The 16,672-nt window shown below is 37.2% G+C and overlaps 1 protein-coding gene across 3 annotated transcripts in view; it reads right to left on the bottom strand.

Moving 5' to 3' along the window:
* Positions 1 to 16,672, bottom strand: part of GABRG3 (gamma-aminobutyric acid type A receptor subunit gamma3) — a 718,893-nt gene that overhangs the window by 301,287 nt on the left and 400,934 nt on the right. For all 3 annotated transcript variants that reach the window (XM_043554901.1, XM_043554902.1, XM_043554903.1), the window contains exon 5: positions 12,772 to 12,854. In XM_043554901.1, the coding sequence (XP_043410836.1) occupies positions 12,772 to 12,854 (83 nt within the window). The remainder of the gene's footprint in view (positions 1 to 12,771; positions 12,855 to 16,672) is intronic.

Genomic DNA, 16,672 nt, shown 5'->3' with positions numbered 1-16,672 from the left:
CATGCTTTTGGTGCTATGGTGCTCACATAAGCTGTCTATGGGGGGGAAATGGCCAAGAGTGATGCAGAGGTGGAGGTCTTGGTTGGCAGAACAATCAGCCTACTGATGTTTTCCTCAAAAGTACTGTGGGTACTTTTGACCCTTACCAGAACATGGAGAGCTGGACTAATATTGACACCAATAAGATTTCTCATCAGCTGTCAAAAATATACGAATTTGTATTCTCAGGATGAAATCTTAATTTTATTAAACCTTAAATTACACCTTACTGACAAGACCCAGTTCAGTGAGCATGCCATTGATATGGTCTAGAGAAAGAAATTGGCCATCATACCCCTGGCCTTATTTTTAACACAGTCACAGAGCCTGGTGTCTGTAGGCAACCCTATACAAAAATGTGTGCATTATTGGCTGGATTCTTCTGAATAGGCAAAGGTAAGCACAGTATAAAAGGCTAATGGTTAGTGAGAATTTGTCTTTTTTATTTTCCTTATAAAGTCTTCCCTGTGCAGTGTGTGTTTACTATAGTTGTTCTTCCTTGGGAAACCTACAGGCTGAAAGAAAATGTGCTAACATCTCTAACACTAGTTCCTGTCATCCCAATCTCATCGATGTTGACATGGTTGGCTAAACCAACTAAGAATCTCTAAAGGGAGTGACCCTAGTCCTTTTCCATCATTTTGTAACTTGCTGCTATTCTCACCTTGCAGATGGGAGGAGGGAGGTTTCAAAACATTTAGAGAAATGTTACTACTGCTGATCAGAGAAACTATTGCTTGAGCTCCCTTCTAGGATTTTGTATGGTTTCAGGTCTCAAATTTAGGTCTTTAATCCATTTTTAATTTATTTTTGTTTATGGTGTAAGAAAGTTATCCAGTTTCATTCTTTTGCATGTAGCTGCCCAATTTTCCCAACATATTTGTTGAAGAGACTGTCTTTTTCCCATTGTATATTGCTTCCTCCTCTGTTGAAGATTAATTGACTATAAAATTGTGGGTTTATTTCTGGGTTTTTCTATTCTGTTCTATTAATATATGTGTCTATTTGTGCCATTACCACACTGTTTTGATTATTATAGCTTTGTAGTGTATCTTGATATCTGGGTTTATGATACCTCCTATTTTCTTTTTCTTTTTCAAGATCGCTCTGGTTATTCATGGTCTTTTGTGGTTCCATACAAATTTTAGGATTGTTTGTCGAAGTTCTGTGAAAAATGCTGTCAGAATTTTGATAGGGATTTCATTAAATCTGTAGATTGTTTTGGCTAGTATATAAAATCTTGCCATTTGCAATGGAACTGATGGAGCTATTAAGTGAAATAAGCCAGTCAGAGAAAGACAAACACCGTATGATTTCTCTCATACATGGAATTTAAGAAACAAAACAAAAAAGAAAAGGGAAAAAATGAGAGAGAGTGAGATAGAGAAACCAACAAATGGACTCTTAACTATAGAGAACAAATTAATGGTTACCAGAGGGGAGGTGGGTGAGAGTACGGGTGAAATAGGTGATGGAAATTAAGGAATGCATTTGTGATGAACATTGGGTATTGTATGGAATTATTTAATCAGTATATTGTATACCTGAAACTAATATAACACTATATTAAAACAAAAGCTAAATAAATAAATAAATAAATAAATAGGTTTAGAGAGGTAAATGAAGTTCCCTGATGTTCTATAGTGAGTGAGGAGGCAGCTGGATTCCAGCCCAGAAAACCTTGTTCCATGTCCTTGGCCTCTCCCTTGAAGACTTCTCATTCCCAATACTCTCTTCAGTAACAGGGTTATACACAGTAATGACAATCAAATGACTCCCTCCTGATCTCTTGGGGACTCCTGGGTGGGTGGCTCCCATAATATATACACTCTGTCACTTAATCTTCACAGTGACAGATGAGGTAGGTGTTATGATTCTTATTTCATAGATGAGAAAATAATGTTCAGAGAGGTTAAACAATATGCAAATACCTATACAGTGAGAAGTGGTGGCAGTGGGAAGATTTCACTCTAAGACCTTCTGACTTCCACTTTGTTTTCAGGCATTCAGTGTTTGGAATGGGCAGACTGCACCTGTGTACATTCCAGTGCATGAGTCACAAATCACACTCTTCTCCATGTGATCCAGCTTTGACTATAGGCACATGTATAAGACCATTTGCTGCATAACCTTTATATGGAAAAAGGAGTGGTCTTGCTGCTATATAATAGGATCTGCAGGATGCTGAAAGATCACCTTCTCTGGCACCTCCCTGACCTTCCTGCCACTGTACCATCCACCCTCCCTCATTTGAGAAAGGGGCAGGATGCCTCCAGGGACCCACTGATACAGGGCATTTAGGGCCAGCTGGCTACAGTGGGAGTACATCAAACAAAAAGCTTCTGCAAAGCAAATGAAACAACAAAATGGAAAGCAATCTACAAAATGGGAGGAAATATTTGCAAACCATAAATTCGATAAGAGGTTAATATCCAAAATATATAAAGAGTTCACACAACTCAGTAGGGAAAAATAATCTGACTAAAAATGGTGAAAGGACCTGAATGACATTTTTTTTGAAATAAGACATACAGATGGCCAACAGGTACACAAAAAAGTGCTCAATATCACTAATCATCAGGAAGTGCAAATCAAAATGGCAATGAGATGTTACCTTACACCTGTCAGAATGGTTATTATAAAAAAGACAATAGATAACACTGTTGGCTATGATATAGAGAAAAGGGAACCCTTGTGCCCTATTGGTGGGAATGTAAATTGGTTCTCCTATTATGGAAAACAGTATGGAGGTTTCTCAAAAAATTAAAAATAAAAATGCCATACAATCTAGCAATTCCACTTTTGTGAATGTATTCAAAGAAAATGAAATCAAAGAGATCTGCACACCCATGTTCATTGCAACATTATTTACAACAGCTAAGACATGGAAACAACTTAAGGGACCATTGATGGATGAAGAAGTTTCTAATATATACATTATACACACACACACACACACACACACACACACATATACACACATGCAATAGAATATCATTCATCCTTAAAAAAGAAGGAAATCTTGCTATTCCCAATAATATGGATAAACTTTGAGGGCACTATGCTAAATAAAATAAGCCAGACACAGAAAGATAAATAGTACACGATCTCACATGTGGAGTCTAAAACAGTTAAACATGTAGCTGAGAGTTGAAAAATGGCTGGCAGGGACTAGAAGGAGGGGGAAATAAGGTTTGAAGGGCACAAAGTTGCAGTTACACAAGATGAATTCTGGAGATCCTCTCTACAGCATGGTGATATAGCTAACAATACTGTACTATTAACATAAAATTTAATAGAGATTAGATATTATGTTAAGTGTGGTTATGACAAAATGAAAAAAATAATAAATGGATCTTCAGGAAAATATGGGATGTGATGTATATATATATACATATATATATATATATATATATATATATATAGGCTTGAAGGTGGTGATGGTTTCATGGGTGAATACTTACCCCCAGATTTACTGAGTTGTACACATTAAATGTGTACAGTTTTTTATATGTTGATAATACCTTAATAAAGCGACTTTGAAAAATAAAATAAAAGTGGCTGAATATCATTATTAAAGGAAAAAAGAAAAAAAAAAGAGAAGAGCACGGTCTTCAGAGTCACAACTCCTCTCTTGCAGTGGGGCATTCTTTGTTCTGCCATGATCAGGTCCTTAACCTCTACGAACCACTTACTTCACCTAAAGCCAGAATAAAAATAACCCACCTTCAATACTGGACAGTGGAGCCACAGCAATCATGTGTAGCAGTGGTTTGCACTTCAATGAGTTTTCACCACATTGAGGGTCACAGTAACATGAAGGGAATCCCAAAGCCCTGTAATTTCTGTTGTGGATGCCATCACTTTCATTGTACAAGGCATTCACAGTTATTACCAGCTAGTGGACACCCTCCCATCCTCCAAGGTGTGCAAGTCTACAGCAATGGGAAGGCAGGGGTAAGCAAAACTGGAGAGGCCAGAGATCCAGGAACATATGGGTAATTGAGCTGTCTGCCAGGTGTAGAGTAAACACCTTAAGGAGTATGGGCAAGAAAAGAGAAGGTGGAAAAGTCCACCTCACCTGGTGCACAAGCCTGTCTGGTGTGGTTCTTCATGGGAAACATGGTTTTCAGGGTGTTGTCTTGATTCTCACTGAAAGGGGTAGGCTGCTAGACTCAATTGTGTCTCCCAAACATGCCACAGAGCTCCCTCTAGCTACAACCAAATTAGGTAGATTCAAGCAGATACTGAAGCATTTGAGACCTTGAAATCCACATATTTGGTAGGCTGGAAGGGTGGGAACTTCCTCCTGGTATCAGTCAGGGTTCTCTAGAGAGGGAGAATCAATAGGATAGACAGATATAGATAGGCATCGGCACAGGCATAAGAGAAGACCTATTACAGGAATAGGTTCATGAAGTTATGGAGGCTAAGAAGTCCCATTATCTGTCATCTGTAAGCTGAAAACCCAGAAAAGTTTGTGGTGTAAGGATACCTTAGAGAAAATGCAGGTTCAGTTCCAGATCACTACAATGAAGGGAATATCACAATAAAGCTAGACAAATGAGTTTGTTGGTTTCCTAGTATTTACAATATGTTGCACTCTATGAAGTGTGGAGTAGTGTTATATCCAAAAAACAAACAAACAAACAATGCATGTACTTTAATTTAAAATACTTTTTAGGGGTACTGGGTGGCTCAGTCGGTTAAGTGTCTGACTCTTGATTTTGGCTCACGTCATGATCTCATGGTTCGTGAAATCAAGCCTTGTGTCAGGTGCAAAGTCTGCTTGCAATTCTCCCTCCCTCTCTCTCTGCGCCTCCCCCCTCACACTCTTTCCCCCCAAATAAATAAATAAATAAATAAGCATTAAAAAATAGAACACTTTATTGCTAAAAAAATGCTACCATCATCTGACCTTTCAATGAGTCATAATCACTGACACAGAGCACCATAACAAATATAATAATAATGAAAAAGTTTGAAATATTGTGAGAATTTCCAAAATGTGACACAGAGATATGAAGAGACCAAATTCTGTTGAAAAGAAAAAAAAATGGCATGAGTAGACTTGCTCGATGCAGAGTTGCCACAGAGTTGCCAACAGAGTTGCCTGCAATTTCTAGAAAAACACTGTATCTGCGGAGCACAATAAAGTGAAGTGCAATAAAATGAGGTATGCCTGTATAAGTCTGAGTCCATGGGCCCAACAATTGGGACTTAATCATGTAAGTCCCAGTCTGAGTCTGAAGGCCTGAGAACCAGGAGCAGCAACACCTAAGGGCAGAAGAAGATGGATGTTCCAGCCCAAGTAAAGAGAGCAAATTCCATATTCCTCTGCCTTTGTATTCTATTTGGGTCTTCAATGGATTGGATAATGTCCACCAGTGTTGGTGAGGGTGATCTGCTTTAGTCTACCAGTTAAATATTAAACTCTCTTCTGGAGACATCCTCACAGACAAACCCAGAAATGTTTTACCAGTTACCCAAACATCCCATATAGTCAAATTGACACATAAAATTAACCACCACTGTCCCCTTGGATGATGTGGGGTTTTTTTTCTTTATTTCTTCTTATTTTTTTGGAAGTCTCACACCTGAGCATTTGCTTCAGAGGACACAGGACAACTGCTGGCATTTAACACCATCTGCTATTTGGTGATTAACTCTTCCAACAGAGAGAAAGAACTTGCAAGGAGCTGTGTGGTTCCTTTCTTGCCAAAGCAAAAGGGATGGGAGAGAGTCCCACCTGCCAGGATGCTCTACCTGGCAGAAGGCCCACCTCATTAAGGCACTTGGGCAGCATTCAGGAAACAAGCAATTTTGTTTCATCTTATTTTAAGATACACACCAGTTATAAAAGCATTTTGATGAGCCAAGAGTACTTAGTTCCCTCTCCAGGTCACATCAACAGGGTTGATATTTTATTCAACACGGTTGAATAAACTGGGTTTAGAATAAAATACATTTGGCTCTACTCTGTCTGCTGCACACATAGGAATAAAGGAAGTATTAGTGACCCTTAAAAATAAATCTTTCTGGTTTGTATCTCTGCACAGCCAAACGGATGTTGCCGGAGCCTGATGATGAAGTTAAGTGAAGCCTTCCAGTCTTGCTCAGCCTGCCTTTCTGCCCTGAAGGGATACAATTCAACTGACCATGAGATGCAGCTGATGCCCTCCTCTAGGCTTTGAGATTTAACTTGGAGCATGAGTCTCCTGGCATGCCTTTAGAATCTTTTTCCAAGTCAACATTCCTCAGAGATCCTGCGGCCATAAAGGGATGTGAAGACAGTGAGCCAGTGTCTGAATCAAATTAAGTAGAAATGAATTTAATTTCAGAGCCACAGAACTGGGGAATTTGATCAACTGAAACTGGTCTCCATTGCTTTTTTTTTTTTTCTATCTCATCAAGGCAGATGTGTTTTAAAAGGAAGACAAAAAGGGATGCCAGGGGGCATTACTAAAAGAAAAGTTTGATCAAATAGTCTTTTCTCTATTGAATAGTATGAGTGCTTTTTATATATTGGATATCAGTCCTTCATCATATAAATGATTTGCAAAATTTTATCCTCCTCAATAGGTTGCCTTTTCATTTAGTTGTTTCCTTTGCTGTGCAAATGCCTTTAGTATGCTGCATTCCCAGTTGTTTATTTTTGGGTTTTGCTGGTTTTGGTTTTGGTGTCAGATTCAAAATATCATCACCAAGGCCTATGTTAAGGAACTTACAGCCTGTGTTTCCTTTAGGAGTTTTATGGTTTCAGGTCTTTCATTTAAGTATTTCATACATTTGAGTTAATTTTTGTGTATGGTGTAAGTTACTAGTCAACTTTCTCTTTCTTCTCTCTCTCTCTATCTCTCTCTCCCTTTCCTTCTTCTTTCTTTTTGCATATGGATGTCCAGTTTCCCAACACCATTTCTTGAAGAGGCTATCCTTTACCCCACTGCATATTCTTGGCTCCTTTGTCATTAATTAATTGAGCATATATGCATGGGCTTTTTGGACTCTCTATTCTGTTCCATTGATCTATGTCTGTTTTTCGCAAAAGACATTGGAATATTGATAGAGATTGCATTGGATCTTTAGATTGCTTTGGGTGGTACAGACATTTTAACAATAGTGATTCTTTCAATCCATGAGCATGAAATATGTTTCCATTTATTGTGTCTTATTCAAATTATTTCATTAATGTCTGATAATTTTCAAAATACAGTAATTTCACTTTTTTGGTTAACTTTATACCTAGGTATTTCCGTAAGCTATCTAAACAGGGAGCAAAATTTGCGGAAAGAAGAATCAAGAACATTATTGATATTAAACAAAACACACAGTTTTAAAGGAAATGAGTAGCTGGTTTGGAAATCTGAGGGATGTCTAAGACTGTGCTTTCCAATAAAAGTTAGCCATGAGATATAAGTAAACTACTGAGCACTTGAAATGTGACTACTCCAAACTAAAATGTGAAGTTAGCATAAAATACACGTTGAATATTGAAGACTCAGTATAAAACTATCCCAAACTAATTTATAAAAATATCTCATTATTTTTTTCATATTGATTACATGTTCAAATGATGACATTTTGGATAAATTGTATTAAATAAAAATAATATTAAAGTTAATTTCATGTTTCTTTTAATGTTTTAAAACATGGCTCCTAGAAAATTTTAAATTACACCCTTGGTTTGCATTGCATTTCCAGTAAACAGCACTAATCACTGTATGATGAAAAAAGATCAAGGAGTGTTAATCTGAAAATAAAGACTTTGGAAATGGAGAGACCACAATGCTACTCAGACAAATATTTACACAATTTAAAATGAATGTCAAACAGAGGAAAAACTAATACAGAGATTGTGCTGTTGCCTATGGATTGAATCCAGCTCATGGATATTTTGGCCAGTAGAGTTTTAACCTTCAAAATGTTTTAATTATACATTTAATTTTAAATGAATTTGTTGTCAAGTTTTAAACAATACTGGAACCTTTCATATAAAAATTCAGATCTCCTGCTTGAAAAAAAAAAGTATCTGGCAAAATCTTTTCTGTGTTCCATCTAAGTAAGATCTGGCCAACATTGAAAAGTGACTGTCTCACAGACATTTTATGTAGTTTGCCACAATCTCTACTAGGACTTGTATGCTAGAGACTAAAATTAAATGTTAGCTAGTCAAACATGAAGTCATGCTTCTTGTTGTATACTTATGAAGGAAAAAAATACATATGGTAGCCGAAGTCATTCATTGAAATTCTCAATGTGGCTTTTTTTCATTGCATTTGCAACCCCTACACATGGCATACGAAAGGGTGGTACAGAGCTAAGAAGGGCTAAGGGTAAACCTTAGCATTTGTATAGAATACAAGTTTCTTGGAGTTAGTGAGAGCACTAGATAAAGAAAAATAGAAACATATTTCTGACAGACTACAATGGGGAAAATAATTTTGAAGGATGACCAAAGATAACTATTTCTGTGGCTCCTAATACATATTTTCAATTTATATTCATAAGAACAATTTACAGAAAATTCACAGATCAAGAATAGAAAGCAATATCCCTCTTAATATGATAGAATAATTGTCTATCTATGATAGAATTTATGTCTGTCATTTTACTATTTGTTATCTATGTCATGTCATTTTTGTTCCTATTTCTTCACTATTGTCTTTTTTGTGTGTTAAATAGCTATCTTTTAGTGCAAAAATTTAAGTTCTGTGTCATTTCCTTTAATTTTACTTTTAGCTAATTTTTTGTGATTATCCTATTACAATTAATGTCTTTTTTTTTTTTAATTTTTTTTCAACGTTTATTTATTTTTGGGACAGAGAGAGACAGAGCATGAACGGGGGAGGGGCAGAGAGAGAGGGAGACACAGAATCGGAAACAGGCTCCAGGCTCTGAGCCATCAGCCCAGAGCCTGACGCGGGGCTCGAACTCAAGGACCGCGAGATCGTGACCTGGCTGAAGTCAGACGCTTAACGGACTGCGCCACCCAGGCGCCCCTACAATTAATGTCTTAAAACAATCTACTATGGATTAGTATGAAATTAATTTTAATAGAATGTAAATTTTTTTTTGCTCATATAGCTTCATTTCTACCCCCTTATGTTCTTTCATTTCAGCTTGAAGGACTGCCTTTAGTACTTCTTGTAGGATAGGTTTGTCTGCTAGCAATAAATTCTCCATTCTAATTGATTTGGAAATGTTTTTCTTCAGTTTTAAAGGGTAGGTTTACTGTATATAGAAACTTTGGATGATAGTCTTTCTTCCAGCCTTTAAATAATGTCATCTCCTTGCCTTCTGGCCTCCATGGTTTCTGATAAGAAATCAGCTGCTAATCTTATTAAGGACTAATTATTGGTTATGAGTTGCTTTTCTCTTGTTGCTTTCTCTTTGTCTTTGCCTTTTGACAGTTTGATTATAATATGCCCAAGTATAGATATTTTTAAGTTTATGCTATTTGAAATTCATTGAGCTCTTGGATGTGTAAATCCACATATTTCATCAAATTTGGGAAGTTATTGGTTATTATTTCTTCAAATATTCTTTCTGCTTTCTTCTTCTCTCCTCTTTTTCTTGGATTCTCCTTATGCACGTGTTGCTAAGCTTAATTATATTCCATAAGTCTCTGAGTCTCTGTTCATTTTTCTTAATTCTTTTGTATTTATGTTTTTTGGACTCTATAATGAAAATGAATTTAGAACTTCTGGGTGGCTCAGTTAGTCGAGTATCTGACTTGGTTTTGGCTCAGGTCATGATCTCACGGTTCCTGAGATTGAGGCCTATATTGGGCTTTGCACTGACAGCATGAAGCCTACTTGGGAAAATCTCCCTTCCTCTCTCTGCCCCTCCCTTATTTGCACACACACACACACACACACACACTGTCTCTCAAAATAAATAAATAAACATTAAAAAAGATAATGAATCTGTATTTAAGTATGCTGACTCTTCCTTCTTTATGCTCAAATCTGCTGCTGAGCCCTCGAATGAATATTTTATTCTAGTTATTACACTTTTTGTTCAATGTTTTTGTTGTGGTAAAATGCACATAATGTCAAATGGTAAGTGTACAGTTCAGCGATATTAAGTATATTAATGTTGTGTAGCTATCACCGCTATCCATTTCCAGAGTTCTTTTTATTTTACAAAAATAAAACTATATACCCATTCAACTGTAACTCCTCATTCCCTCTACCTCCAGGTCCTGGTGACCAACTTTTGACATTCTGTCCTTTGATTGTGACTGCGCTCTGATACCTCAAATAAGTGAAACAATACAGTATTTGTCTTTTTGTGATTGTGTTATTTCATTTAGCATCATGCTCTCAAATTTCATCCTTGCTGCAGCATGTGACAGAAATCCCATCTTTTTTAAGTATGAATAATATCCCATTGTATGTATGGACCATTTTTTTTTTACTTATCTATGCATCTGTCAATGGACATTTGAGGTGCTTCCACAGGGAAGGGAAAAACCTCAGCTTGTAGACTGAGGAGAAATTTTCCCTAAAAGGAGATTCCTTGTCCATATTTGGCTTTGGGAACAACAAAAAAGCAAAAAAGTCCTTCCCAAGAATGTAAAAACACAGCCTGAAATCAGACATGTAGCTAGAATTCACGTATTCTATGTGGCCCAGGAATCCAAGCTTAATCTTTAAAGTAATAGAGACAACCAGGCAAAGCCAGAGCAAAACATCTTTAGAAAAAAAAAACTGTTTTAAATGTAAGCCTCAAAGAAATACCACAGAAAAAATTCCAAGAAACATGAGTTCAAATGAACTAATTACTAATTCATCAGAAAAGCAAATTAATTCCATGTAATGGAGTAAAACAAAACAACGAATTCTGCAAATTGCTCCAACAAAGACACCAGAACATTTTGAAAATTTGAATAAATGGAAGATGACATTAAACATTTAGTGAAGAAATAAGGTGCTGTCAAATTGCATAAAAAATTAGAAAAAAGAAAAAAATTAGAATGTCTAATAATGAGAAACAATCATTGAAATTATAAAGTCAATAGGTGAATTAATAGCATACCAGGGCGTTGGAAGGATCTACATAGCTAAATTGAATTGATTGAAGACACTAATAAACAGTGAAGTGGAAAAGTCACTAAGAAAATTATATGCATATATACCAAAGTGACTCACAAAGAACTAAACTATTTGAATGGTTCCATAATTTTTTTAAGTTTATTTATTTATTTTGAGAGAGAGAGGGAGCACGAGCAGGGGAGGGGCAGAGAGAAATGAGAGAAAAAAAATCCCAAGCAGGCTTCCCACTATCAGCACAGAGCCTAATGCAGGGCTTGATCTCACAAACAGTGAGATCATGCATGACCTGAGCCAAAATCAAGAGTTGGATGCTCAACTGACTGAGCCATCTAAGTGCCTCTGAATGGTTCCATAACTGGTAAAGTAATTAAATAGAGAATAGCAGGCCTAAAGTAATCTACAGACAACTTTATCAGACATTCATATACTTTAGACATTTACTTAGTAAGTGTTGAAAATTTGTGTTATCAACAGCATAATGGTTCAGGGAATGTATTGCTTTAAATTGGGAATCAACCAATTAAATTAATCTCTACAAAAAATTTTTTGGGGTTCCTGGGTGGCTCAATCGGTTAAACTCTGACTTCAGCTCAGTTCATGATCTCACGGTTCATGAGTTCAGGCCCCCAAATGAGGCTCTGTGCTGACAGCTCAGAGCCTGGAGCCTGCTCCAAATTCTGTGTCTCCTTCTCTCTGCCTCCCCCTTCTGGCATTCTGTTTCTCTCTCTCTCAAAAATAAATAAACATTAAAATACACACACACACACACACATATATATATGTATATATATATTTACCCAACCTAGGAGATTAGTGAAATTTTGCTTTCTATCTTGTCTTTTTCTGGATCCAAAATGAACTATAAAGTGTGTTCATCACTTATTTCATTTTCATCTTTCACTTCCAGTGAAGAAACCCACAAAACCTTCTGCTTTAGATTTCATCACATTTGTTTGTCAAGCACTGTATGCAATTTTATAAAAGGTCAATAAATTTAACTAAATTCTTATGAGTAATACTTAACTACTTGTGATTAACACATTTAAATTGAAGTATACTAAATTCTACAGATCTATATTGACTATTACTTAAAAAGTTATTTTTATATAAACACATAAATTTGATATTTCCTTTTATATGTATCTTTGTATGTATTAGATTTTGTCTTTAAGAATCTGTGAAAGATTACTTGTTAGTAATTATTGGAAGATACAGTACCAAAAAAATTACACCCTACAAGAGTGCAATGAGACAAATATAAATGTATTTAAATGAATTTTTTAATCTTTCTATTCAGAATATAAAACAGCTTGCTTGAGGATGATACTAAACCCCAAAATATTGCAAATGAATTTTACATACTTCCAAATAACATGCACAATCCATTAGCACAAAGGTCTTTGGTAAGTCGACTGTTCACCAATTTTTGACTCTTCCAATATTACAAGGAATGGTCAAGCTTATCACAGTTTTTTCAAAGATACCTATTCAGTAACATGCATCCTATGTAATAATGTCTGGAGACAAAATGCCCATGTGTCTAATATCAAAACCATTATCAACTCTTTCTGGTTGCACAGTGATGCTATGATGCTAATCACATGTCTATCTGCCTAAAATCAATAGAAGCTACACATTCCTTTACAAAGCATTTATACCCCAAGTTAGTACTCACAGCTGGAAAAAATCAGTGGACAGGAATGTTCATCCATGGGAAAGTTGTGCAGCTGTAGCTGGCACTCTGCATTTATGGTGAGCCTGTGGGAGAGCCAAGAATCACTCTTGAAGTCAGCCAGAAGCAACCCAGAAAAGTCCCAGGTTAAGACTAGGGAGCTGCCACTTTATCACAAGTGGGGAGTGGGAGCAGCGCATTTCATTCTTGGCAGTGGTGCCATAAATTCAGGGATACCATTTAGTGGCTTTTGTGTTATTTTGTTTTATTTTTAACTATTGGTAACAGAGAGAATTTCAGTTACTAAAATTCGAAACTGCACCTAAAAACACAAACTAAGTCAGAGAGGAGAGAAATAAAAACAACTGTTATTTTATATATTTTTGCCTTCAATCTGTTTGACTGAATTAAACACTTCTTCCATTTTGAGACTGACATATTTGTCTAAATAGGTATAATGACAAATTAATCCACTTGCAGAAGCAATTTCAGATTTGGACAACTCCCTCATTTGACCAAGCAGGTGGTAGCACTGCATCCTACCAGAGCAGACAGCCCTGGGATCAGAGTTTCTATAAAGAATCCCTGGAAGGGCCATGTCCCTATTCTGGTTTGCTGAGGCTCACCTTCATTTCAGATTCTCAATCACATTACTTTAAGATTGATGAGGAAGTACCTGTAACACCTCATGGCCACAACTTACCTGCAATTAGGATCTCATACACTGAATGTGGGGGTGAGAAAGGAGAAGTACCCAGCAGCTGGTGGTGGACTTCACTGACACATGGGTGAGAAGAATTAGAAGAATTAGAGAATTCACATTATCCTGAGGCATGCTGAGTTTGAAATGCTTTTTTTAGACCTTCAGGAGGAGACATTACATGGACAGGTAGTTTCAAGCATCTGGAGTCCATAAAGGAAGTTCTGGGTTGGAAGTAGGCATGCAGGAAACCTCAGCATAGATATGGGAAGGAATGAGCTAAGCCAACAGGAGAGAGGAAAATGATTGAAATGATGAGGAAGTCCTGAGACAGAAGAAGCAGTGTTAGGAGGGACAGCATAAGAGCAGGAGCAGGAGACACAGGGAGGAGTCATGGTGCTGCAAGGCAGTGAGAGAAAGTCTGTTAGAAGAGCATGAGCATGCCCAGTGTCACCTGAAAGGTGACAGGCAGTGGGGACAACAGTTTCTGGAAGGTGCTGTCCTGATCCTAATACTAGATGAACAGAAAGGTTAGCTCAGGTGTATGGCATTTCTGTGATATGTTACAGCTAGATTATCAGTTAGACTTGGACTATGCTAATGGAAAGACTCCTGAGATACAGAGACTCTGATAACACTAGTTGCCAGTGGTGAGTTTTGACAGGTAAGTCAGTTCACTTCTCTGAAGTGCAGTTTTTCTTACATTTCCAGGTTTGTGAGGACTGCCTACCCCTTAGGAAGACTCATTACACTAGCTGCCAGTTCCATTAGTGATGCATTGGGGAATGCCCTCTGTGCTCTTTTTTCCCTCTGGTCCTGAATTTGGTTATGATTACATTTGTTAATTAGCACTCTAAGACATCTTTATTTTCCTAGCTGAGTTGACCCATTGGGTTAAATACATTAAACATAATTTCCACAGACTATTTTCAACAGAAATGGATTCTGATGAAGGAATGACTTTATATTCATTGCAGCTAATTTGTAGGTCTTTATTTTCACATATAGTATCATTAGGATGAACTTTTTTAGAATGAGATAACATGTCAAACATGAGAAGTGATAGAACTCACCAATATGAAAAGAGGGTCCCATGTCTATAATAATCTAAATTAGAGACTCCAGTATCAGCCCATCTGTGATCCAATATCCACCAACATCTGAGAGAAGGGCCAACATGGCAGAGAAGTAGGGGGATCCATACTTCCTATGTCTCCCAAAGAAAGGTTGAAGCCAAAGGACTTTAAAGTCCAAGAGTCTGGGAGAAAAAGAGACTGAGTCTACCAGGAATAAACAGGACAATGTGAGAGAACACAGGGCTACTTCAAGGAACATATCAAAGCGCAGATGGTGCTTTGGTGGCAGATCCAAACATCACTACAAGTAGGGAAATAAAATAACCAAGGTCACAACAACAGAGAGAAAGTAACACTCTCCAAAAAACACCTCCTGAAGTGCCAGGCAAGGACAGTGTATAACCAACCATTAATACAACAGTGCTTGCAGGTATAGATCACATAACAAACTTTTAAACTCATAAAGGGCAAAAAACTAGCCAACATGATGAAACAGAAGAATTCTCCTCAAAAGAAATTACAGGAAGAAGTGACAGCTAAAGAATTGATCAAAACAGATTTAAGCAGCATAACTGAACAAGAATTTAGAATAATAGTCATAAAATTAACCACTGGGCTTGAAAAAAAAATAGAAGACAGCAGAGAATCTATTGCTACAGAGACCGAGGGACTCAAAGATAGTCATGATGAATTAAAAATGCTATCAATAAGGTGCAAAATAAAATGGAGGTAGCCACAGCACGGATTGAAGAGGCAGAGGGGAGAATAGGTGAATTAGAAGATAAAATTATGGAAAAAGAGGAAGCTGAGAAAAACAGAGATTAAAAGAAAATCCAGGATCACAAGGGGAGAATTAGAGAACTAAGTGACTCAATATCCATATCATAGGAATTCCAGAAGGAGAGAAAGGGGCTGAAGGTGTACTTGAACAAATCATACTTGAGAACTTCCCCAATCTGGGGAAAGAAACAGGCATTGAAATCCTAAAGGCACAGATAACTCCCTTCAGATGTAACTTGAATTGATCTTCTGCACAACATATCATAGTGAAACTGGAAAAATACAAGGACTAAGAGAGAATTCTGAAAGCAGCTAGGGATAAACAGGCCTTAACATACAAAGGTAGACACATAAGGGTAGTAGCAGACCTATCTACTGAAACTTTGCAGGCCAGAAAAGAATTGCAGGAAATCTTCAATGTGTCGAACAGGAAAAATATGCAGCGAAGAATCCTTTATCCAGCAGGCTTGTCATTCAGAATAGAAGGAGAGATAAAAGTTTTCCCAAACAAAGAAAAACTGAAGGAATTCATCACCACTAACCCAGCCCTACAAGAGATCTTAAGGGGGACTCTGAGTGAAATGCTGCAAGGGCCACAAAGTACCAGAGATATCACTACAAGCATAAAAACCTACAAATAACACAGTGACTCTAAACCCATATCTTTCAATAATAACACTGAATGTAAATGGACTAAATGCTCCAACCAAAAGACATAGGGTATCAGAATGGATAAAAAAAACAACACTCATCTATTTACTGTCTACATGAGACTCATTTTAGACCTAAGAACACCTTCAGATTGAAAGTGAGTAGATGGAAAACTATTTATCATGCTACTGGAAGTCAAAAGAAACCTGGAGTAGCCATACTTATATCAGACAAACTAGAAGAAGGGCCCCCAGATATATAAAACAATTAATCACAAACATAAGCAATCTTTTTGGTAAGAATGTGGTAATTGCAGAGGACTTTAAACTCCACTTACAACAATGGACAGATCATCTAGACAGAGAATCAATAAAGAAACAAGGGCCCTGAAGGATACATTGGACCAGGTAGGCTTGACATATATATTTAGACGTTATATCCGAAAGCAGTAGAATACACTTTCTTCTTTTTTTTTAAATTTTTTTCCAACGTTTATTTATTTTTGGGACAGAGAGAGACAGAGCATGAATGGGGGAGGGGCAGAGAGAGAGGGAGACACAGAATCGGAAACAGGCTCCAGGCTCTGAGCCATCAGCCCAGAGCCCGACGCGGGGCTCGAACTCCTGGACCACGAGATCGTGACCTGGCTGAAGTCGGACGCTTAACCGACTGCGCCACCCAGGCGCCCCTGAATACA

This window comes from Prionailurus bengalensis, chromosome B3 (assembly GCF_016509475.1).
Source record: "Prionailurus bengalensis isolate Pbe53 chromosome B3, Fcat_Pben_1.1_paternal_pri, whole genome shotgun sequence".
NCBI lineage: Eukaryota > Metazoa > Chordata > Mammalia > Carnivora > Felidae > Prionailurus > Prionailurus bengalensis.
This window is presented reverse-complemented; position numbering and strand designations above follow the sequence as displayed.